The sequence below is a fragment of the Cololabis saira genome, chromosome 22, assembly GCF_033807715.1.
Source record: "Cololabis saira isolate AMF1-May2022 chromosome 22, fColSai1.1, whole genome shotgun sequence".
NCBI lineage: Eukaryota > Metazoa > Chordata > Actinopteri > Beloniformes > Belonidae > Cololabis > Cololabis saira.
In genome coordinates this window covers 9,326,617-9,352,415 of record NC_084608.1, presented here as the reverse complement: position 1 = coordinate 9,352,415, position 25,799 = coordinate 9,326,617, and the positions used below count along the sequence as shown (strand labels likewise).

The window sequence follows — 25,799 nt, the reverse complement described above, 5'->3', positions numbered from 1 at the left end:
CAGCAGCTCAGCCTCCAAGTAGCTGCGGATGAAATGGGAGTAGGAGACTAATAATTATGAGGTCAGAAGATGGAAATGGTAGCTTAATGTCAGGGAGCAGAAAAAGGATCAGGATGTGCAGGTTTGGTTATTTTAATAACAGTCTGACCATTTCAAATAATAACCAAAGCAAAAACGGCTGTTTCTTTAACATATAGTCAGGCCAGGAAGCTTTTGTAAGCTTTCTGGAAGAGCTTTGTGCTTGTACAACACCAACAATGGGTTTGAAAGAAAATGATCAAGACGTCTTCAGTCTGCAGACTTTCAGTTTTAAAGTGAGTGCTTATGCAAACATATTATGCAGCAAAGCAGTTTCTTATTTAAGGGCTCACATTTTTTGTTTCCTTCTCACCCAACACAACAGTCCCTTTACTCAGCAAAACTAGGTCTTAAATTCACCAACATAATATCATCTTGGCATAAGTGCATGGAGCTTTCTCAGTGCTGAGTCATGCAAAGAGCTGGACACATCTTCTAACTCATCCTGAAGAGCAGAGAAGTTTAACTAAATGCAGAAAAGATGCTTGAGGAGCTGAATCTTTAGCTTGCTCCTAAATGCAGGTCCGGACGCTGCAGATCGGACAGAGACTAAACGGTGACTTGGTCAGGTGTGGTGAAGCAGATAAAGAGGTCTGGAGCTGACATCAGGTACTGGTTGGCATTCGTCAGCTGCTTGAGTGAAGCTACCAATATGAAATCCAACAAACATCAATCTGATACATTGCAGTTTGACCTCAGCAACACCACCAAAAGGCCTGGAGACCACAGATGATCAGAAGTGGAGAACTGCAGGATCTTTTTCCCGGTGAAGAAAAATCACTTCACCAAACCAACAAAAATCAAGAAAACTCTGGAGAAGGAAGACATCATTGAATGTAAATAATAGAGGGTTTACAACAAAGTACAAACCACTAGTGACATTCATGACCAGGAAAACAAGATTAAACTGGAAACATCTAAATAATTAAATAAATAAGGATAAACCCCCACGTTGAAGAATCAGATTCTGTGGACAAATGAATCATGGGAACAGAAGGGTATGGAGAAAGAAGGAAACCTGAAACATGCCGCATGTGTCAGACATGGTAGAGGGAGTGTGATGGTGTGGGCGTGGCTGCAAGTGTGACTCCTAAAAGCTGAAATCTGCACAGGTCCACACTCTGCTCAGATTCAGACAAACCCTGTAGGATGGTGTCAGTGTGGATGGACGACACTAAAAATACAGAAAAAAAACCCCAACTAAAGTGTGATGGCCACAGCCACACAGGCCAGTTGAAGAGGGTAATATCCTACACACTAGGCCCTCATTACTTTAAGCACACAGGCTAATTTTATTTGCAGTCAGCCACACCCCAAACAATTCAATTAAACATTAAGGTTTAGTTTATTTGATATATATTTGTTTGTTTATAGCCTTACACTGTTTAAATAGAGTGCACATGTTTCTTCATTGTAAGGTTATAGTTCATTTCTTCTGTTTATACTAATCTTTATTTCCTTGTTTTGAGTTACCATGCTGGTGGAGGAGTTACCTTTCCTGGTCAGGCAAAAGGCGTGGCCAAGGGTGGAGGACTGCTAAATCCTGTGGCATGCCCATTAAGCCATACCATGTGCTGTTATGCTAGAGGGGGGATTTGGGGTTTAGTTGGTTTCCTTTTGTATTAGTTGTACTTGTTGTCCATTTTGGTTTCCCCTTGTGTGTTATTTGGTTTGGCCAAGCCACTATATATGTTCCCTTCTGTGTCATTATAGGAAAGTCAGTTTTTTGTGCAGTTGGTGTCTTGTTATGTTGCTAACAGTTACAATGTAGTTCTGGTTTGTTGACCTTTTTTTATAAACCTGGTTAATGAGTTTTGGTTTATATATAAATTTTTGTAGAAAATAAACCCCTTTTTCTTAAACCAACTCCTGTTCTCCTCCTTGCCGACTGCTTGGTCCCTAACATAAAGACTTTTTGCAGACAAGGAAATAGAAAGAGAAGAAGAAGCAAAGAAGAAGAAAAACAGCGACACCAGCGACGGTCCGGCAAAGCATCTGCAGGGTGGAAACTCAGGATCCGGTGACGTCCACTTCCTCCAGGATTTCTACAATTTCAAAATGGGTTTAGTGCCCAAATGGTCTCCACTTCAATCACATCTCCATTGTTTTATGTCAAATCCATCACGGTGGTGCAAAAGGACAAAAATACTGTCATTTGAAGTTCTTGTTTCTATTCAAGAGGCACCAAGACACCAGGGCATTATTTCTCCTGTTTAACTGCTCACACAAATGGACCAGACACACCTGACCTGCGGTGTGACCTCCACCAGAGCATCTGCTAGTGACGCTCTAGCACGTAAATAAATAATAAATGAGGCAAAGAAAGGGGAAAAACTAAAAATAGATACTTCCTACATCGACACAGTCATCACTGGTGATGTAAAGCAGTCTGTTAGCGCTCGCCATCTCCACTCTCATCACTCCTTCCTCTAATCCCTCCCAGAAGTCTGTGTTTGTTTCACTGCACTTAGCGTGTAGCTTACAGGGAATTACTGGCTTTGCCGGGATCAGTAAGTGCACGGATTTTACTAATTAAGATGATTGTGGGTGTTTACATACATTTGTGCACGTGTACATGAATGCTTACGTACACACAGAGGAAACGCTGGATAGAGCAAAAAATAATCTGAGAAAAAAATATATAATGGGTTATTTAAGTTAACCTGATAGTTTAAGATAACAAGATGTCATGGTTGGAAAGATGTCTATTAGATGTACAGCACCAGCAGCAGATGGGTTCATTTATCACAGCTTAGTGTGCACATGATCATAAAAGGAGGTTCATGCTGGTGTATGTTTTTATATAACTGTCAAATAAACCTTTATAGCTAATGATATCCAAGTTTAACATCATAATGTTATAATATCATGTTTGTTACCTCAAAGCTCGTGATCTTGAGTTTTAAACTACATTTGTCTGTGAACTTCTATTTATAAAAATAGCTCTGTCATTACTTATGTTTTTAAACACTCATTTTCTTCCTTTTTTTTTGGCTCTGAAAGGTTGATTCAGATGAACTAAGACCTTTACTGGCTTGCAGAGTTCCCGTGTTACGGCAGCTTCAACTTGCCACAAGACTGATAAGATTTATTACTTTGCAGTTGGCTGGATATGGGAAATAGTAAACCTAATAAGTGAAACTCTGATTTATAATGGAGGGTTGAAAAGAGAAAAGAATGTAATTCACGGTGCTCAGTGGCGCTGCAGGAGCCGCGCTGGTCTTACAACAGCAACAGCACGAGTAGATCTTGAGGCTTTAGATGCTGAATTTATAACAAAAGATTGTTCAAGTGTTTTATTATAAACAGAACAAAGACTCACTTTCCTCACACACAAGAGCCCCATGTGAATCCCATCTCTAACTATGTCTTACGTGCACAAATGGGGAGTAAAACCAAACCTGAGCGCAAAAAAAACTCCAGAGGACCCAGACCCAGAGGTTGATGCTTCAGCACCCAGAAACAGGCGTAAGAGGATGACGAGGATGTTTAATATTTGCCGGCATGTCGGCGACCCTCTATCACACCATCTGTGTTGCACTTGTTCAGTGCACGGAGGAGAGAGGGTGATGGTGAGAACAACAGCGATGGAGGTGAAGTGAGACAGAGTCTGGAAGTGAGAAAAAGAAACAATGGAGGGGGAAAAAAAGAGAGTACATGCAGTCAAAGCAGAGGGCTGACTGCTTTGGGCTGCTGTAATGTAAGCAACACGCCTGATCCAAGCTGACAGCTGTGTCTGTGAGGCAGCGCGTGCACGTGTGTGTGTGTGTGTGTGTATGTAGAAAGAGAGACCTATAAGCCTATACCATGCAAGGTTATGCCCTAGTTAACACCCACTCTCTCTGTATATCACACACTCACTCCAATAAACAATCTCATATAGGCAGAAGCACCAATTATGTAACATACACATATTTGTTTCTCCTCTCTTATGTCTCCCAGTGACACAAGCGGGGGTTATTCTTTCAGGCTTCAACACAGGAGGACACATTTACAATATTATCCTACACACATTCACTTCCAAATGTATGGAAAACCGCCACGGTCACACTTGAAGCTTTATTTTACAACCGAATCCTCTGGAAAAAAAACTAAATAAAATAATTATCTTGCAGGTGAAGTTCCCAACTTCTTGCTTTCTGGACACATTTGACTCTTTTACAACAGCAGAGAACATTATTACCAGTTACTTTCTTCAGCTGCACGGATGTCTACTGAACGAGGGTTCCCAAGAGTCCTGATGCCAAATAGCCTACAACCAACTTTAACTACAGCCAAGTCCACCTGGTCTGAAATGGCTGCTTGAAAAATGATGTCGGCCCTTTCCTCTAATTAAAAGAGCAGCGTTGTGGATTTATATACGCCCCCCAAGGGCATGGAGCTAACTGAACGGCAACTGAGAGCATCCGGTGATTCATGAGCTGGAAATTCAGGCCACAGCTGACCATGAGTCATGCAAACATGGGTGCACATATGAAGCACAAGCAGGCTCTACTGGTGCGGAAGAAACCAAAAGATTGGGAGGAAAAACTGTTAATTCAACCCTAACTTCTGAGTATGTCAAACATTCAAAAGCGTGTACAGTATTTTCTATTCACTGAGCACTTCCAGTGTCGCTGCGGGACCGGAGAAACATGCTCAGAACCAACAGCAGCACGATGAACGCTCCAATAATTTCCATCTGAGATTAGGGACAAAGGGAACAGCGAGATTAGGGAACCACTGGCGGCACTGTTTGTTGTGGATTGTGTTCTTGCTCCAGCTGACTGATTAATCTGCAAGGTTTTAAGCAATGATGCTCGAGCGGTCTCCTCCGCTGGGGAATGCTGCCGCCTACCGGCCGCGCGGTGGTACTGCAGCCGAGGGGATTTTAAACGTGCTTGAAACAAAGTTACAAGAGGCTTTATTTTAAATTGGTTTTAATAGATGAACATTAATTACAGCAATAAATAAACTTTTGAATCCAAATCCCCTCTAGTTTAAAACCCATTAGCTCCCCACAAGCAGTGATAATGAAGCAGAGATTTCGATACAGGACTGTCTCAGAAAATTAGAATATTGTGATAAAGTTCTTTATTTTCTGTAATGCAATTAAAAAAAACAAAAATGTCATACATTCTGGATTCATTACAAATCAACTGAAATATTGCAAGCCTTTTATTATTTTAATATTGCTGATTATGGTTTACAGTTTAAGATTAAGATTCCCAGAATATTCTAATTTTTTGAGATAGGATATTTGAGTTTTCTTAAGCTGTAAACCTGATCAGCAATATTAAAATAATAAAAGGCTTGCAATATTTCAGTTGATTTGTAATGAATCCAGAATGTATGACATTTTTGTTTTTGTAATTGCATTACAGAAAATCACAATATTCTAATTTTCTGAGACAATCCTGTAAGTGTTTTTCTTTTCGTTTGCCAACAAACCAGAACAAAAGGAACTCTTTGTGTGTGGGTAAAGTTCCAGACACAAAACATGATTTAGTTTAGATTTTCCTGGACTTTCTAAGTTTTAATCTGCCAGGTTCATCCTAACACCTGCCCGTAGTGAATCCTCGTTCCACCTGGGAACAGCTTTTCACAAGGAGGAAAACATAGCCATTACAAAAACCCTGAGATGCTCAATATTTCAGCTCAGTGCTGGAAAACTTCAGTTTCAGATCTACAGAAGTTATTTTGCTCTTCGAGTCAAACCGAGAACATCCGCCTCGTGTGACCTGACCACAGGAGAAGCGGACGTCCCAGTTTCAGTCTAGAAAAAGTAGTGCAAGAGCGGTTTTCTGCGACACTGCGTTTTCTGAGTCACTGTGGATTTAAGCAGTTTGACCTGCAATGACTAGGAGAGCTATTAATACAAATACATTTTTGTATCTTACAAATTAACTTTATGACTTAGCCGTTCAATAAAAAAGAAAAAGAAATATACTAGATAGATTAATTAAAAACTGTGGGGGGAAAAAAACCTTTTCATGCAGATGCATCTGTAGTTCATGATTGACTGGAACATTGTTTGAGTCCTCACACTCACATTGGGATAAAATTGGTCCATATTCAAATCCCCGGAGGGTCACTCAGCCTTCAGCCTCTGTGGAGTGTGTGTGGGTTTGTAATGAGCTATGATCTGAATCAATACGTAGCAGTTGATGACCAAGAAGAGCAAACCAGCGAGCCAGATCCACAGGAAGGTGTTGTAGCCCTCAAACTCCAGGAAGTAGGCTGGAGCCAACCAGATGCCCTGTTAGTGGAGAAATAAGCTGTCATTTCAAATTATATCTAGACCTACTTTAGGTTTAATTGTAAATACTGAAGAATCAGACCGAGTATAAGTGCCCATATAAGCCGTCATGATTTTACTGTTGAACCTGTAAACTTTGCAGAGCAGTCGATGCCAACATTTTAAATTACATCCAGCCTCAAAGCTCATTTTGTATTCTTGGTAAAACGCTGCTCGCCTGCATAAAGGTTGCTCTGTGGCTGCAGTATTTATGGCTTCTCTCAGAAATACAAAATACATGGAGCTGAAGTTTCAGGTGGACACCGCTGGCTGGGTTGGTGTCGATTGACCCGACGGTAACTCCCGATGTGTGAAACTGAATTACCTGTCCAGCAAACCAGAGAAGCAGCAGACCCAGCCCCTGATTCACAGAGAGACTCAGGTGTGGGATGACCAGAGGAAGCAGGCACAGGTACCACAGGAAGTACTGCAAAAAGAAAGACAAAACTTAGTTAAACATGTAGAGAGGCAGAGCCAAGTCTTCTCCTTCAACCATTTCTTTTCATGACTGTTCATGTCTGGGCTCAACACAGCAGATCCTTCTTTTCCATCCTTCTGCATCTTTATCTGTCTCATCACCTACAGTGGGGAGAACAAGTATTTGATACACTGCCGATTTTGCTGGTTTTCCCACTTGAAAAGCATGTAGAAGTCTGTAATTTTTAGGTTATTTTAGGTACTCTTCAACTGTGAGTGATGGAATCTAAAAAAACAATCCAGAAAATCACATTGTATGATTTTTAACTAATTAATTTGCATTTTATTGCATGACATAAGTATTTGATACATCAGAAAAACAGAACTTAAAGGAGCTTGAGGCTCCTTTTAAGAAATGAGACTCTATAGCGCCACCCTTCACCACGACGGCCATCGGGGGTACTGCAGCCAACAGTGAAGGCGGCACGGGAGAACGGGGAGAACGTGCATGCAGCGCCATGTGACGTCACATCCGCAGGACAGCGCGGGAAATTCGGGACCGAATTGCAGCACATTTTGCAGCACACAGCCTGTTCAAGGCAATGGAGAGATAGACTAGAGGGCTCATTCTTTTGGGTTTGGAACGCTTCATCTGACATTATTACTAGAAAACTTAAAACGTATACGGATTTTTTTCATAAATCCTGCCACAATCCGGCCTCAAGCTCCTTTAATATTTGGTACAGAAACCTTTGTTTGCAATTACAGAGATCAGACGTTTCCTGTAGTTCTTGACCAGGTTTGCACACACTGCAGCAGGGATTTTGGCCCACTCCTCCATACAGATCTTCTCCAGATCCTTCAGGTTTCGGGGCTGTCGCTGGGCAATACGGACTTTCAGCTCCCTCCAAAGATTTTCTATTGGGTTCAGGTCTGGAGAGTGGCTAGGCCACTCCAGGACCTTGAAATGATTCTTACGGAGCCACTCCTTAGTTGCCCTGGCTGTGTGTTTTGGCTCGTTGTCATGCTGGAAGACCCAGCCACGACCCATCTTCAATGCTCTTACTGAGGGAAGGAGGTTGTGTGCCAAGATCTCGCGATACATGGCCCCATCCATCCTCCCCTCAATACGGTGCAGTCGTCCTGTCCCCTTTGCAGAAAAGCATCCCCAAACAATGATGTTTCCACCTCCATGCTTCACGGTTGGGATGGTGTTCTTGGGGTTGTACTCATCCTTCTTCTTCCTCCAAACACGGCGAATGTTTAGACCAAAAAGCTCTATTTTAGTCTCATCAGACCACATGAGCTTCTCCCATTCCTCCTCTGGATCATCCAGATGGTCATTGGCAAACTTCAGACAGGCCTTGACATGCACTGGCTTGAGCAGGGGGACCTTGCGTGCGCTGCAGGATTTTAATCCATGACGGCGTAGTGTGTTACTAATGGTTTTCTTTGAGACTGTGGTCCCAGCTCTCTTCAGGTCATTGACCAGGTCCTGCCGTGTAGTTCTGGGCTGATCCCTCACCTTCCTCATGATCATTGATGCCCCACCAGGTGAGATTTTGCATGGAGCCCCAGACCGAGGGAGATTGACCGTCATCTTGAACTTCTTCCATTTTCTAATAATTGCGCCAACAGTTGTTGCCTTCTCACCAAGCTGCTTGCCTATTGTCCTGTAGCCCATCCCAGCCTTGTGCAGGTCTACAATTTTATCCCTGATGTCCTTACACAGCTCTCTGGTCTTGGCCATTGTGGAGAGGTTGGAGTTTGTTTGATTGAGTGTGTGGACAGGTGTCTTTTATACAGGTAACGAGTTCAAACAGGTGCAGTTAATACAGGTAATGAGTGGAGAACAGGAGGGCTTCTTAAAGAACAACTAACAGGTCTGTGAGAGCCGGAAGTCTTACTGGTTGACAGGTGATCAAATACTTATGTCATGCAATAAAATGTAAATTAATTACTTAAAAATCATACAATGTGATTTTCTGGATTTTTTTTTTAGATTCTGTCACTCACCGTTGAGGAGTACCTATGATAAAAATTACAGACTTCTACATGCTTTGCAAGTGGGAAAACCTGCAAAATCGACAGTGTATCAAATACTTGTTCCCCCCACTGTACATCAGGGATATTCAACTGGCAGCCCGTGGGCCACTTGTGGCCCGCCAGGAGCTTTTATATGGCCCCTGGTCATATTTAAAAAAAGGGGGGGGAAAGTAGTGTTGTTCCGATCGATCGGCCGCCGGAAGTAAGCAACACTAACATGGTTTACATATCGCATTTTGTTAATTAATAAAAGTTTAAGATGCTTGGTAGCCTTTTCAGTTGGTTAATGATTCATTGGACAGTGTTTATGTTTATCTCTGTTGGAGATGTTCTTTACTACTTCAGATTTTTTGCAAGTGTTGCACAGTGATAATGTTTGTCACATTATTTGTTATTAACCTCCGTTGTTTAGAGGACTTGTTTACATCATTAGGCTTCTAGGATTGGCCTGACATTTTTTTCATTTGAATCTCTAAATGAGGACTTTGCATTTCAGACGGACTTCTAAGCCTCCTATAATTCGTGATTGTTTTGTTTTGCTGATATAATGCACAGATGTGTCATAAATAAAGGATCTTATGGTTAATATTTTGGTTGCTTATTTATAACATCAAACTGGCTACTATGGACTGAAATGCTTGTGCTCAATGCTTAATATAATATTCAAATAAGGAACTCTTGGTGGAAAGTGGTGCTTTGTCATTATGGCGTGTTTTATTAAAATAGGTCAATATCAACTTCATTAAGTTGCATGGTTTCAAAATGAACTTGCATTTAAAATAATATTTCTTTATATGAATATTATATTTAACATTCACAATGACTAAATCTGGAGACAATTAATACATAATTCATATGTAAACTAGACAGATATATTCTCCTGCTCATCCGTGAGCACAAATGTATTATATATACATAAATCTTCGTCTTTGAGTGCAAAATACATTTTGAAAACCCCCAAATTTTCCGCCTGCGCGCTTTGTGCGCGCATGCAGTGCGGCCCTCTCCATACAGTCCTTTTGCAGATGTGGCCCCCTCTCTAATCTAGTTGAATACCCCTGACCTACATGGTCATCCTTTCTCTCCACACCTCTACAGTCTTCCTCGTATCCAGCATCTATATGTTGAAGAATCTTCACCCACAAACATCCAAACGAGCCAATTCGATCCCGCTTCACTCGCTTTGTCCCCAAAATCCACAAGTATATTGTTGTCGTTAAATGTAAATGTTAAACAAAATAGAGCTGCGTCCACATTAGGATTTTAAATTACTCAACAGTAAATCACAGAGCCGTCCATCCTCTGTGGCCACAGGTAGATGGCTAAAAACTCTCCAGAGAATAATCTCTGGTGCGGACTGCTCTTACAGAGGTTTTCCTACTGCATGTGAGGGAGGTTTTTGCTGCGTAACAGCGGATAGCAAGGACCACAAAAGTCAGAAGGTGCTTGCTGCCGCTTCACTTTTTTACTGGTCATTGACACGGATCTGCGTCATCTTTCAGAAATGGTCACATGACATCGTTTTAGTGAATCATGGAGGGATATGTATTGGCCCCGGTGAGAAAATCAAGAGGCAAATCAGTGCAACAACGTCACTGTTTCCAAATCAAATCTTATGTTCAAATGTTTAAGTTAAACAACTGATCAGCTATTTCCTGTTTATTGATCGGTGGAAACATCTCTATAACACAGCTGGTATAAACTCTGAGCCGTGTCAAGAAAACACCATCCAAAACATCACGTGCACTAAATTAAAATTCAGTGTTTTATGCAAAGAAAAACTGTGATGGATGGCAGCTCTAACACAGTTTCTGTCAAAAACCAAGACTCAAGATTTCTTGTTCACAACAAATGTCACTAGTGATTCTTTGACGAGAAAGACAAAAATTAGGGTTCTTTTTATCATTGTCACTGACTTTTCCAGATAATTACGACTGTACATCTCCATACTTCAAAAATATAGACTCCCTTCTTAACTATTAAGTAGTCATACTGCTCATCTTAGTCCTGAAACGATCCAGGTGACTCACACGAAAAACTTTAAAAGAAAAAAGGATTAAAATGTTCTTATTATATATACAAAAAAAAAAAACATATGACAAGACAACACAGCACAAGGTATCTACTAGGATGTTTGTTGGTCGTTTATGTACCTGTGAAGTGCAGACTTTATTGAAGGAGACGAAGATGGCTGTATGGAGGAAACAGGTGAAGGCCAGGTCACGGTGGAAGGTCCATGATGCTGCCAGCAGCAGGATGAGCTGTGGCAGGAACGCTGCCAGGCCAAGGATCTGGCTCCACCTGCTGTCTGCCATCACAAAAAAAGAAGAGAGCCTCACCTGAAGGATCATAACAACTCCTGTATCTCTATTCTGCTAAACAAAAAGGAGAAATGCCCGAGCATATGGCCAGCTCTGTAAAAGGTTCAGTAAACACACCACTGCTGGTGAACCACGAGTAATAACTTTAGAAGATCAAGGACTCCTGTGCAACACAAGCCATTAGTCTTTGGCTGGGTGGAGAAGTGAATACCTGCAGTGAGGTAGAGCATGTAGAAGTACGGGGAGAAGTTGTGCCTGATGTCTCGTCTGGTCAGATGGTACAAGTAGGTCTCGTGGAGAAACTGCCACCCGTACCTGAATGTACAGCAGAGGTGCATCCTGGTACAGATGGTGGCTGATAAAGAGCAGCTACCACTAACATTGTTTTCTTTTACATTGCATTTTCCCTTTAGCTAAAATAATAGTGCATCATTTTCAAAGTAAGATTTGTGAGAACTGATTATGGCAAAGTCACAGAAACTGCCAAACAGGAAACATTTTGTCCAGCTGCATAATTAAAGCCTGTAAACCCTGACCCTGTACCAACTGACCTCTGTGTGTTCGTGTGTTCATCTCACATGTAATAGAAGAGCGCCGTGAGCATGAAAAATACTCCTCCAGACACGCCGGCAAAGAGGAGAAGCTTGCGACTGAAGAACCTTCCAATAAATATGGCACACTTCTTCCCAATCCACCTGTTCTTGCCGTCCTCCACCCTCATCTCTGGTGAGCGGAGATTCAAGGCAATGGGCAGGGCGTAGGTGACGGGGTAGATTTTCATATGGACAGACAGGCCGTAGAGTAACGCTGCCCACACCAAACGCCTTTCTGCAAAATAAATTCAAAAAGCTGTTTCACAGAGTGAAAAAGAAGAGGCAACATCAATCTTAATTTGCAGGCACAAAATGTGCCACCATCAACCTCCCAGAGCAGTGGTTCCCAACCTTTTTTCCTTGTCCCCCCTACTTGTGTTTAAGACCAGCCGGGCCCCCCGACCCGTACATACTAGCACCAAAAGAGTAAAGTGATTCGTTAAAAATCTTTAATTGAAAAAATGAACATTAATTATGTTTTTGTGATACATTTCTCTTTGGTTTACCCTGTATACATATGACTTTGTCTTTCTCACCTTCATTTTGTGTCACCAATGTATAAAATACGCACAGAAAATAACTGCAAGGACATAAAATAATTTCTGAAAAATGTCTCTTTTAATATGAGCGCAAACATTTTTAACATTTTTCCTTTAACAACCTGTCGGAGTAGTAGTATGATTAAATGTTGAATAATGATATAATAATAAGTTATTACGTTTTTATCCTGCTAAATAACTTAGAAATATATTTTGGTCATTTTAAAATACTACGTGAGTTTATACAGACTTGGATTACAGTATTCCATTAGGTGTGTTATTATTTTTTATTTATTTAACATGCGCAAATATAATTTTTACAACTGCATATCCTCAAAGCAGACAAAGTTTCGCGCCCCCCCCAGAGAACTCTGGCGCCCCCCCCAGGGGGGGCCCGGACCCCAGGTTGGGAGACACTGCCCTGGAGGATCCACAGCCTCATATTCATGAACCTCCCATCTCACCTTCCAGACAGAGCAACGTTCCCAGTACCAGAGCGGCCAGGACTGACTCAGCATTCCCTCGGCTCGACACTCCCATGGGCAGCGGGTTGAGAAGCCACAGGGCGCAAATGCGGCGTGCAGACTGTAGATGAATAAAAGACAGTTTTCGTTATGTTTTCATAAGAAGAAAGCCTCCAAGCCCTCATAATAATAATAATCTGGCTCAGACAGACAAACCTCAGGACTCTGACCTCGCAGACGGAGTATTCTGTAGATGAGAAGTCCTGACAGCACATCACACAGGATGAAGAGGATCTTCCCAAACACCGGGCTGAGGTAGATGTTTGGGCTGAGCAGCCAGGCCAGGAGGGGGGTGTAGCGGTAGGTCGACCTGTTGTATGGAGACTCGCCCTGTGCAAAAATATATGTTACAGTAGTGATGCTGGGCTGAAAAACATCTTTATAAAACACTCAGCTAAAAACAGAGGTGTCAAGTAACGAAGTACAAATACTTCGTTACTTAAGTAGAAATTTTGGTTATCTATACTTCACTGGAGTAATTATTTTTCAGATGACTTTTTACTTTTACTCCTTACATTTTCACGCAATTATCTGTACTTTTTACTCCTTACATTTTAAAAACAGCCTCGTTTCTCTATTTCATTTGGGCCTTTAATAAAAACTATCCAGTTAAATTGCTCCATCCGGATAGAGTGAATTTGGTTGTGGTTGTTTCAGATGTTCTTGTCCAGTTTTGTTCTTCCATCCATTCCCTCAGATTCCTGCAACTAAACTTGGATGTACATTCCAATAAAGGTTAGGATAAATGATAACATGGCTCTGAAGTTTGACTTTTTGCACCATAACAATACTTATAGGCAACTAGTCATCATATCTTCTGCTCTCTGAAACACATGTTAATGTTCAATAGTACACATATATGGTTCTTTAATATATTTGTATTATACTAAGATGCATTCATTTTCAATGGCTTTTGTCCTTAATGGCTTTTTCCCCCTTACATTACTTTTACTTTTACACTTTAAGTAGTTTTGAAACCAGTACGTTTATACTTTTACTTGAGTAAAAAAACTTGATACTTCAACTTCTACAGGAGTATTTTTAAACTCTAGTATCTATACTTCTACCTGAGTAATGAATGTGAATACTTTTGACACCTCTGGCTAAAAAGTGATGCACTCATTATTATGATGATAGTGTCTTTTATTCTGAAGGAGCAGGTTACCTTGGTGACGAACCTCGCGGCGTCTGTGAACACATGGTAGTCGATGTCCGTGTACTTGACCTGCATCAGCCGGTCCTGCTGCTCTCCGTACAGCACCAGAGCCAGCCGGACGGCCACGGAGGCCGTGAAGAGGACGTGTTTCCCGGTCAGCGCGGACAGGAGTCCCTCCATCGTCCCCGCCCTCAGCAGCAGGTGAACTGGTCGGACAGGTGCAGCTCTCAGGTGAGACTGGTCCGTTTACCTCAGCACCAGTTCCTCCCTGGCCATCTCTATCTGTAACGCAAACGTACGACGGAGGCCGGTCTTTATGACACGAGTTTAAATGAGTGTATTCCTGGAGGACGGTTGGAGTAAGTGAAAACACTTCAAACCTGATCACCTGGAAGTGAACGTCTTCTTCTTCGTGATATTTTATGGTGGTCGACGAAACAAACGTACACGGTAGCTCGTTACCGCCACCGGCTGGTGTGGAGGAGGAACTAATATTGAGTGCGTGTGTGTGTTTGTCCGCAGTAGAAATGTAACAATATTGTTATTTCCACGAGTCTACTAAAGAAAATACAAATAAACTCATTCTAAAAATACATACATATCAGTCTATAGAGATTTAACCAAAATAGCCTATTTTCAGTGCCTACTTGGTCTCCAGTCCTGTAATTGCAGCACCATGTTGGATCAGTTTTTAAAAATAATGATCGAAATTGGGTTTGGAGTCGGTCGTTTTTACCAATGAATGTAGAATTTTCCTAAAAACAAAAGAATTGCTGTTAAAAAAGTGAATAAAATTAAAATCTTTGTCTTTCTCTCAAAACAAATAGAAATGTTCTTTTTTTGCATGTAATTAAGTAAGTAAGGTTTATTTATAGAGTGCTTTTCGTAGATAAAAATCACAGAGTGCTTTACAATAACAGATAGAAATCAGAAACACAACCTCTTAAAAACAAGGTACCATAAAACACACATAAAAACAGATTAAAACAGGTAAAATAACATAAAAAGAGGAATAACATCAAAATTGTTGGCTAACCAAGCAGATTTAAATAAATTGTTGAGTTGGGACTTAAAACAGTCTACACTGTTGGCTGCGGGCAGCATCTGGAAATCATTCCAGAGTTGGGGGCAGTCGAGGCAAAAGCTCTGTCACCACAGGTTTATGTCCAGTTTTCCTATTTATATATACGAATATATATGTACATCTCTACGCATCTATATATGATCCACTAAGCGGTTCCCCTCTGCCCCCTCCTCCTTTTCTCTTCTGTACATGTTTGCAGGCCAGAGCCTCAGGAGCTGCATGCTGCCCTGCAGTCCCCACCTCTGACCACCTCAGTGTTCACCTCCACCTGTCTGTATATATTTATCTGTTGGAAACCTACTGTACTGACATCCTGGCCTGTAATCCCATCCTCTGACCCAGAGCCGGCCCAAGGCATAAGAGCGCCGGACCCCAAGGCCACTAAGGGGCCCCCAAGAGCTATTTTTAAAAAGTTTTTAAAAAAATCCCATGTATAAATGGTGATTTCAAAGTATTATAGTTAGATACATTTACAAATTGTTAAAATGTAATTATTCAGCTTTATATTTGTTTTTTAAATCACTTGTTACCTTGTTTCAGGTACTGTAACTCTTCATTTATACAATTAAAGTATTTGCGTGATATTTATTGTTTATTTTATTTAATTCGGTATGTTTTTGTATAATTGAATTGTTATTATTTTTATATATCTTAGTTTTATTTGTTTGTTTTTTTTGTTCTTTTTTTGAAACCAAAATGTTGGAATCTTGGAATGTTGTGTAAATCAAGCCACTTGTAGCTGGTTGTGCGACCCTTTGAGATTAAAAACCACATGTAGCACCCTGGACATGATTCATCATTCGTTAATTGATATTATTCGAATTATTGCATTGGCATTACTTATGTTTCTGATTATTTTACCTTTGGAGACACAGCAGCGAAATGACATGGGGGAAGGAGCCGGAGCTTGGTTGAGGTTGAGAAATACCGACTAGAAATAGTCGGGCTCACCTCCACACATAGCTTGGGCTCTGGAACCCAGCTCCTTGAAAGGGGCTCGACCCTCCACTACTCTGGAGTTGCCCAGTGTGAGATGCAGCGAGCGGTCTGGGCTTTTTTACAGCCCGCCAGCTCAGCGTGTTAGGCCTTTCTGTAATTTAAGTTACCTCCACAGGGTGGCTGGACTTGGAAATAGGGTAAAAAGCAGATGTACGTTTTCTTGTGGTTGTAAGAGTGAAGGGGAAAGTGCCCTACACCAGCCCCCCTTGACAGTCATTTTAACAGAGCACAGAAGACAGTGATGGATGTGCTGTTTGTGTGAATTAATGTGGGATGGTTGTCGGGTAATGCTGGATGCAGAGTTTTAAAACACTTAAGTTGAAAAGTAATAAGCAGCAACTGTTATATACGTATCTGTTGACATGCTTAATTAATAAAAGTCCTAAACTATTGTTTTGTGCAGGTCATTCAAAGTGAATAATAATGAAGTAGTTGCTGCCTGTTGGTCAGATATTTGCTGTTAGCCTGCCCCCGCCCTAATCTCCACTGCAGCTGTCCGACTAAACCAAACAGGAAAAGTACATATTATGCAGATAAGAGCTTGAATGACTTCTCACTGACGTTTATTTTGTCACACTTGGTTGATATGAGGATATCACAGAAAAACAAGTTAAAAAAAAAAGGAAAACTGTTAGCGTATTTCACAATTATTACAGGTGTAAAAGCAAAATGATGCATGAAAGTCACTCCGGAGCAACGGTGGCAAACGTTCATGTCAGCCGTGGTTCTGCGTCATATATAATTATTACATGAACAGTAAATATAACAGCACTTTACATAATTACCAAAGACACATTAGTCTGTCAATATAACTTCATTATTTCTTCTTTTTGGTTCATCAAAAGTGTCAAATGTGGGATTGTCTAGATGCAGTACCAAGAATAGTGCAACTAAAAGTCACAGTACATATCAGCTCTGCTCGTTGTCGAAGGCATCAGTTAAGTCTTAAAATGGAGACTGGATAAACTAGCAGAGGGTACTGGGCTTCACCGAATAGAGCTATTGCATTACAGACATGACTCAAATTACATCCACAGTGCAACATCTTAATCTTCAGAAGAAGGCACAAAGCAAACTTAAAACCACTTCCATGAGAAGTGATGCAAACCAGGAAAATCCAACGCTAGCGTTTTAAAGGACAAGAACTGCAGGCCTGATTAGTAAGAGGGAGCTGTGGAGCAGTTTCTCAATTCTTCTCAACACCTTTCCACACAAATAAAAAAAAAAATGTGTTTGGTTGTTATGGTAACCTCCCTCCAAATTGAGAAGTGTTGCTCACTCAGGGCAGCAGTATCGACCAGCAAAGAGAAGGCTGTTGGAGGGGTTGTGTCGGATGAAGAAGAGGAAGGGATGGTCTGCGACGAAGGAGGCTGGAGGTAAAGCACAGCGCAGCATCATGATGGCAGCGGTGGCGGCAGCAGCCTCTGTTCCCTCCTCGTTGACCTCCACGAAAGCTTTATGGACGACTTCTGAGAGCACCAGGTCGTTGGCAGGAGACATGCCTGTCACACAGGAGACCCACTCAAGATGTAAAATAATGCAGAACCTGACAAATGTGTAGTATTGAGTTCAAATAAACATCATGTCAGGGTTCAGATTCCTTATTTCTTTAGAGCAGTGGTTCCCAACCATTTTTTCCTTGGAGCCCCCCCTACTTGTGTCTAAGACCAGCCGGGCCCCCCGACCCGTACATACTAGCACCAAAAGAGTAAAGTGATTCGTTACAAATCTTTAATTGAAAAAATTAACATTAATTATGTTTTTGTGATACATTTCTCTTTGGTTTACCCTGTATACATATGACTGTGTCTTTCTCACCTTCATTTTGTGTCACCAATGTATAAAATACGCACAGAAAATAATTGCAAGGACATAAAAATACTTCTGAAAAATGTCTCTTTTAATATGAGAGCTACATTTTTTTACATTTTTCCTTTAACAACTTATTGGAGTAATAGTATGATTAAATGTTGAATAATGATATAATAATAAGTAATAATTTATTAAATAATTTCCTGTGTTTGTCACCAGTGTACAAAAAATACAAAAATTATTCCTAACAATGTCTTATGAATGACTCTGTGTCATTCTGTTCATTCATGAACTAATGGCCACCTTGGGCTTGCAAACCTCTGACCAGGGATGCGATGTTGGGTGTGAGTTGTGTGTTATTATGATTTTTTATTTATTTAACATGTGCAAATATAATTCTTACAACTGCATATCCTCAAAGAAGTTTCGCGCCCCCGCAGAGATCTCTGGCGCCCCCCCAGGGGGGGCCCGGACCCCAGGTTGAGAGACACTGCTTTAGAGGATAGTGATGTACTATGATCCAGGAACATGACTCACCGGAGAAGTCACTCTTTGACATGTCGAAGGCGTCCACCATGCCCATACTGACCAGGACGTTCTTCATGTCATATTTCTCCTCCATCTTGAACCGAGGCAGGCCCACCTGGACCTCAATCTCATCCATCATGTCAGGACGCGTCCACTCCACAAAGTTCTCATAAGTCAGCTCTTTCTCCAGCTGATGGTGGACACAAAAATCAGTCACTACTTTGTTCGGGTCTTCCTGGTGTCATTGCTGTTGATGTGCAAATGTCTGCAGGTCCTACCTTCTCCAGACCTGTGGTGTCGTCCTCTATATCGTTGGGTAAAAAGATGAGCATGCTCAGCTCCTTCCCTTGGTAAGGCATCTCCAGGATCTGTAGGAGGGTTTCACACATTACAGGAAACAGTGAATATACTGGTGCTACGATTGGTGTACTTTCATATTTATGAACTTATTTATGAATGATCAGATATTTGCCAGACGGGCCACAAGCATGAGCCTGAATGAGTTCACATACTGTTAATTTCAGCTATTCAGCGGTTGTTGATTTAATCAACGCTGTGTTAACTTTTTGGTATGGGCATTTACCACTATTAAAGTGTCCAGCTCTGTATTAATAAAACATCTTCTTAATATAAAAATGAAATGGTGGTCATGTTAAAACATTGCCTTGTTAGTTAACTGCAGACTTAGAATTTTAATTGATTGAGTTACCTGGCAACTGGCTTCAGGGATGTAGGTCAAAGGAAACTTTGTTTTCTGGTACATCATCTTTACTGGCTTACTGTTGCCCTGGAAAGAAATAGAAAAAAAGTAGAAGGAATGAGAACTTAAACAGGGCAGAAAACTGAAAAAAATAACTTTTTTGTAAAAGCAAACACGGACAAAAAACAGCCTGGGCTGAAGTGGACCATCTCATTCATATATATGTATGACTTTTTTCCCACCATTTACTATGGTGAGTCAATCTCTTATCAGATCAATAGAGCCGTGAACAAGGTGTGCCTGTTCTTCTGAGCCACACATGGGCTTAACCCTACTTCAAACGGATGTGTCATCATTTCTGCTGAGCTACAACTCATCACTACGTCATAAGTCTGTTGAATAGAAAAGAAAAGAGAAATCCATCATCTCAGATTTCAACAGCTCCCTTTGAGGTCTGCTGTCCTGTTAAATATACGTTTACTCCACACTTCTGGAGAACAGCAAAACTGTATTATCACGCGCAGGTTTCAGTGACCCATTTGTTGGATTTGTGTTATTGCTTTTTCCTCTGCCTTCACTGAGATGTGCTGTGAAGATGTACGAGGTACCCATCTGCTTTGACATTTATGCGTAATGGTCGTATTTTATCCTCTCATAGGTCGTCTGCTCCTGTACAGCCTCCGACACGGACCCTGCTGCGTGTAACCATGGTGATTCAGCTGCAGCGTTACCTTGTCCAGTCTGAACTGAGCATCTCGTGTGCTGCTCTCCTTGAACTTCTTGTTCCAGTTGCCTTTGAAGTAGATGGCGTTGACCAGAACCAGCCTGGTCATGGCGTCCACCACACCTGAGACCAGCACGTCCTTAATTTTACCTGGTGAGTAAACACGACACAAATGTGAAGCTAATTTAGATGCAAATTTTCACAGAAACAAACACAGGAATCGGGTATGAAACATGTGATGAGTTGATAACCAATCATGACTGTGTTTACATGCAGTCAATAACCTTTTTAAAACCCGAATATTGGCAATAACCCGAATTTGCATGGCCATGTAAACACCAATAACTCCTTTGAATAACCCGAATTTGCTCATATTCCGGTTTTTAAAAACCCGAATATGACCCCTGGGTTACTCCTTTTAAAACCCGAATATTGGGTCATGTAAACGCCAAACGGAATATCCCCATCAAACGGAACAGGAATTTGTTTTCTGCGCATGCTCTGTTCACAAGGAATCCTGGTCTTTTGAGTCCAGGAAGTTCTTATAAACACGGGGAAACGCAAGACCAGGAGGAGACTAATCACTTCATAAATGTAATGAAGGATATGAACATTTCTGCATTTGTAGACGGTAGAAAGTACCGGGATAGAAGATTTAAAAGAAGGTGAGTGAAAAGTTGCACGAAGCAGCATTTGTTCTGAATTTGGATACAGGAAGAAGAAGCGGAAATGACGCTAATTGCGTCATCACGTTCTCCGCGCGTCGCTGGTTTGATCCAGATATCCTGAATGATTAATTACCATGTATACAGGGATAATCCTGTTTGCTCACGCATGTAAACGGAATATTCCGAATGTTTCAGTAACCGGAATATTAGCAATAACCCGAATTTTGACTGCATGTAAACGTAGTCAATGATCTTTAGGGGTCTGGATGAGGGGGTGGAAGCAGATCTACCTTGCGTCTCCTTCTCCACCCAGCTGTTGATGTTGAGCCTGGCTGCTTCAGCGCTTTTCATGAAGTCCACACTCTCCAGCTCTGCCTTGTAGTGCGTCCTGGTTTTTCCAAGAAATTCCTGGAGTGTGTCGACGACATAACACATTCAAACATCCAACTGTTGCTTTTTTTATTTGCAGCCAGAATTAAGCAAGTATCTTGGACCTGCTGCTCATTTCATTAATCTTACAGAATTTAAAAGATTCCTCAGTGCTCCTCTCATTCATTCAAACCTGAAATCATCACACACACACACCTCCACAAACTGGTAGGACTGCTCTCCGTACAGCCTGTTGGCGACACTCAGGGCATACGGAGTCCCGGGCTTGTTGAGCTCACTCAGCAGCTGGCCGAAGCTGGTGTGCAGATCATCCTTACAGTCTTTTGTTTTCAGGCTCTGTGGAAAAGTACAGGACCTTTACATAAAGGGACAGGAAAGTAGTACATCACCCTGGTCTAGAGGCGACTTGATTACTGAGGGAACAAACACAACTAACAAGGTTTTATTTCAAGATATTTGGCCTTGGTGTTCCATGTTAGCCACGTTACAATAAGGTTTCTCACCTAAAACCTCATTTGTTTATTTGCAATTTATTTTTTGTGAATAAGTTCAACATGAAAAGTTAATCCATAACAGTCAGGTGTGTAAAATGTGGATATGAATATCGCATCACTATAGAACACACACAGGCCGCAACGTTTGGTCAATAAAAACCCCAGAGGAGGAAATTAACCAGTATGTTGAATTGACTCATCAACACGGTAATGAAAACGATGATAAAAAGACAAAAGCTGTAAAAATACGTCAACACCTTTATACAAAAGAGAACCCACAGTCCAATGTTTCCATAGAAACTCCACCATCCCTCCACCATAACGTCCGCCAAAAACTGTCAGAATAAAACTATCAGAAGGAAACAACGCAGGAGAGTTTTGCAGCTTCTAGAGGCTGCTCGTCAGAGATAAAAAACACATAACTGAGAAGGCATAAAAGGACATAAGTTATGTTCCTCTGGATTATGTTATACCACAAGGATTGGAGAAGTTGGACAGGCAGAACAAAGCCGCAGTAGAGAGGATAATGAAGCCGACGCCCTTTTTCACTAATTTCGGTAATCAGAAACGCATATAGGGGAACAGGAGGATACAAACCAAACCAAAAGCAGAAGAATCTAACAAGAAGTCAACTCTGGAACAGATATCTCTTTATCTGCAGAGATCCCCTCACCAAACACCACACCGATGGTTAGTAGACCAGCCTCGTATTAGGATGCCCCTATGCCGTTGGCTTTTATTACCACCTTCAGAATCTCTGGTAGTTTGAACTGGGCCTTCTGCTGCATCTGCATCTGCATTGGCTGTCCTCCTGCAGGCTGAGACTGCTCTGCCTCAGTGAAGCAGAGAACCTGGGGGGGCAAGTTGGAGCGGTCGCTGTTGAGTTAGAAATCCGTTCTTTGTAGTTGTGAACAGTTGTGTCATCGTAGGCTGTGGTTTTTCCGTTGTGATGCATCCAGCAGGCACTGTACACTTCATTATCCGTCATAATCACAGTTAAACACTATTCTTAAACTTTCAATTTAAGATAAAAAATAATTCCCCCCTGATACATTTGCATGATCGTTCTTGCAGTATTTGTTCTTGCATGTCCAGTCAGAGCTCTCCCTCTGTGTAATATCATCTCACTGTGTGATGCAAGAGGAGCTGCTAAAGCGCAGCCATGTCCCAAAAATGCTGACACGTACACGTACTGCTGACAGTTTCTTCTTGAGGCTGGAGATGGAGGTAAACCTTGAGCTACAGTAAAGTTTCTTCTATAAAGCAAACTTGAAGCTGCTGGTGCAGAGCCAAGAACGGAAATAAACATTGACAACAGTCTTCGTGGGGCAGCAGATAGCTCAAACAGTTGAGAGAGGACCCAAATATGGAGGTGGAGGATCCTCACTGCATTTAGACATTTTAAAGCCATCCAGCGATGGTTGCGTTAAAGAAAGCGCATGTAAAGATACTGACGTGAATGGTGACAGCACAATAGAAAATAAAACTTGATTACTTTGTCAAACATCTGTTAAACACCCTCATTTAAAAATGGCAAACAGTGTAAAGGTCTCCTTGGTTGCAACGTCTAACATGTTACTTTCCCTCTTACAAAGAAACTCCTATCTTGAACGTCAACATAGTTTTGTCCCAGTAACTTCAGTAACAGGCCACATCAGCCTGTTGTAATGGTCGATTGTGCAACCCCCTTAAAGCAAGATATGCCAGCTGGAGTTTGTCCTCTGAGACTGCTGAAAAACTGATCTGCTATAAAGTGAGAAAATGTTCATAAAAATCCTACAGCAAGAACGTTATCATGTCCACTGAATAGTTATTACTTAACAGCAGATTATGGGCGAGGCCCTTCCCCTCCCACCACTACCTTGACCTGACTGGGTGGGGTTGGTTTCCGTAGCAGTTTATCACAACCCGAGTAAACCTTGTGTCAGTTCTCCTGAAAAATGTGTCAACCGGTCTAAAAGGCACTCAGGAGGACAAAGGTGTTCTATATTTTCTATCAATTTTACATGCACATTGTACAAGAAAACCAATTTAATTCTTGTCACTCTATTAATGTAATTTTTGAGTTTAATTGACAAAGAAAGGAACTTTTCCCAGAGCTGGTTTGAAGTAAAACCCGAGCAGTCTGCTGCACATAAAACAGATAACATGTACACGTCACTTTACTGTAACCCAGTCTTTATTGCCCCTGCAATTACATATTAGTTATCCTGTTCCCATGGCAACAGAGCTGACCCCCATAAAAACCTAGTCAACATCTGAGTAACACATTCCCAGCGTCAGCATTTACAAAAGTTGGTGATTCATTCTGAACGAGGGCTTTCACATCCTCAGGACTCCTATCTGGTTTCCACTCCTGTCAGTTTCAACACAGCTTCTTCATGGAGGTTTGATGTTCAGCGTTACTTGACAGCATTTAGTGAAAGTTGTGGTAATTTGAGTAACTGCAGTTTTGTGGTTGAAGGAGCAACATTTTATCCACAACAAAAGCAACGAGGGAAGATTCAAAATGTAAAATAATAAATGTTAAAGAAGCAAACTGAACCAAGTGCAACAACCTGCATCAACATTAGTTTTTCACGTTTCAGTTTAAAGAAAAGGCGGTCGATGTTCATGCCAGAGAAACTACCTCTGACATCTGTGCAGCCGTGTTTCCTCTGGCTCCCAGCATCACCATCGCCAGGGCTGACGAGATGCTGAACGGAGAGTAGAAGATGTTTGCAGTCTTGTCATTATCTCCCAGCGTTTTCAACAAATCCAGAGAGAAGCTGGTGTTGGCCTTGGACAGAGGGGTTGCTGTTGCCATGGTTGCCTGCAGAAACAAACAAGACATGGATGAATCACTGTGTTTAAAAGTTTTTGTCAATCAAAGTTTCCAAACTATGTGACCCAATGACTCCAAACCAAAGCTGAACTGAGGTGATGCAAGAAACAAAAAATACCTGCCTCTTAATTCATTTTCATAATGAAATTTTACAGAAAAATGTTTGACTCTTTATTTATTTCACCTAGTGACTTGTTGACTCAAAACCTAGTTTCAATGTTTATGAAAATGGAAAAAACTATAGAGGTTTGTCTCGATGGAGCCTCATAGGAATTTATGTTAAATGTCGTAAAACCAACTTCAGCTTGATTTGACTACATTTCTGTTAACATTTATAACACTTATAAATATTAACATCCTTGTATGAATATTAGATTCGCTCATTTTTCTGCTAGCATTAAATACACTAAATAAGGGTAATCCCGTATGTAAAGTAAACTTTATTACTCTTTACCGGCTTAAATGTATTAGTAATAGGTGACAATTGATCACAGTTCAAATCGCCCATTGATTACAAACTTGCAAGCGTATTTGCCACATCAAGTCAAAGAAATATAAGTTAAGAGAGTGTAACATCAGCAGTTTACTTCAAGCAACATCAACTATCAACAAACCAACTAAAACCCGCATTTTACTTACTGTCAGGTAGTTTTATTGTCGTTTTCAACAGTAGCTCTGTCAACCAGAAGTGTTGCTTTGGCTGTATTTATCTGGTGGACGCGGACACGCCCACAACACTGACGTAGGAGCTTCGCTGATGAAGAGTCGCAAAAGCTTCAAATGACGACGTAAAGGCTGATTTATGGTCCCGCGTTACACCTACGCAGAGCTTAAGGAGTAGGATACGCGTCGCCGCGTAGTCTACGCCGTACCCTACGGCGTAAGCTCTGCGTCGATTTAACGCGGAACCATAATTCAGGCTCTAGGGGAAGCAGAATAAAGAATCTATTTAAAATGAGCTTTACAATTTTCTCCTGAATATGAAAACATTTATACATTCCCCAAAAACAGATTATTGAATGAGGAAACAGCGCTGCGCTGCCGGGCGGGTGTGGCCATGGCAGAAAACACGGCGCTACCCGAGGACGTCATTTAAAGGCATATTCGTTCGTTTTTATTTATTTCGAACATGTATATAAAATAAAAAAAACAAGAAAAAAAGATAAGAGAAACAAATACAGGTGGGCATTCCGCCACATAAAGAAAAAAAAACACATCAAAAAAACATATTTCAGTTACATGTTCGAAAAGGAGTGGGAGGAAGTATAAACTTATTTAATCCCACCCCCTTTCCACAACTAATCATAAATTGTATGCCTGTATTTACGTTTTATACTATACACTTATTTGTATAAATAAATAAATATATATAATTTTTACAAAAATAACCTGTTTAATACCAAATGTAAGCTCTATCATAAATATAATATAACTATGATATATATATATATATATATATATATATATATATATATATATATATATATATATATATATATATACAAACATACAAAGACAACATGATGAAATAGCAAAACACACACAGCTGCTGATTTTTAAACACAGTCTTCATTTTTATACCTCAAATAAACTATGTCTTTATATTTCTTTTTAAATAGTTTTAT

At 41.0% G+C, this 25,799-nt stretch overlaps 2 protein-coding genes across 4 annotated transcripts; both read right to left on the bottom strand.

Moving 5' to 3' along the window:
* Positions 1–5,401: 5,401 nt before the first annotated feature.
* pigm (phosphatidylinositol glycan anchor biosynthesis, class M) lies at positions 5,402–14,340 on the bottom strand. Of its 2 annotated transcripts, none has more exons than XM_061713395.1 (8): positions 13,961–14,340; positions 12,952–13,125; positions 12,736–12,856; positions 11,718–11,967; positions 11,351–11,454; positions 10,972–11,126; positions 6,681–6,782; positions 5,402–6,316 (listed from the first exon to the last, which is right to left on the bottom strand). In XM_061713395.1, exons 1-8 carry the CDS (start codon positions 14,129–14,131, stop codon positions 6,149–6,151), a joined length of 1,245 nt encoding a protein of 414 aa, XP_061569379.1. In that variant the 5' UTR covers positions 14,132–14,340; the 3' UTR covers positions 5,402–6,148. The 2 variants fall into 2 exon arrangements, with proteins under 2 accessions (XP_061569379.1, XP_061569380.1); XM_061713396.1 differs by having other exon boundaries at positions 12,966–13,125; positions 13,961–14,128.
* Positions 14,341–17,304: 2,964 nt separating this feature from the next.
* On the bottom strand, positions 17,305–24,976 carry LOC133423227 (leukocyte elastase inhibitor-like). 2 transcript variants are annotated; one of them, XM_061713390.1, is made up of 10 exons: positions 24,814–24,976; positions 23,980–24,162; positions 22,097–22,201; positions 21,052–21,192; positions 20,757–20,874; positions 19,806–19,948; positions 19,084–19,161; positions 18,653–18,742; positions 18,384–18,564; positions 17,305–17,536 (listed from the first exon to the last, which is right to left on the bottom strand). In XM_061713390.1, exons 2-10 carry the CDS (start codon positions 24,154–24,156, stop codon positions 17,310–17,312), a joined length of 1,260 nt encoding a protein of 419 aa, XP_061569374.1. In that variant the 5' UTR covers positions 24,157–24,162; positions 24,814–24,976; the 3' UTR covers positions 17,305–17,309. The 2 variants fall into 2 exon arrangements, with proteins under 2 accessions (XP_061569374.1, XP_061569376.1); XM_061713392.1 differs by lacking the exon at positions 22,097–22,201 and having other exon boundaries at positions 24,814–24,972.
* Positions 24,977–25,799: the final 823 nt, after the last annotated feature.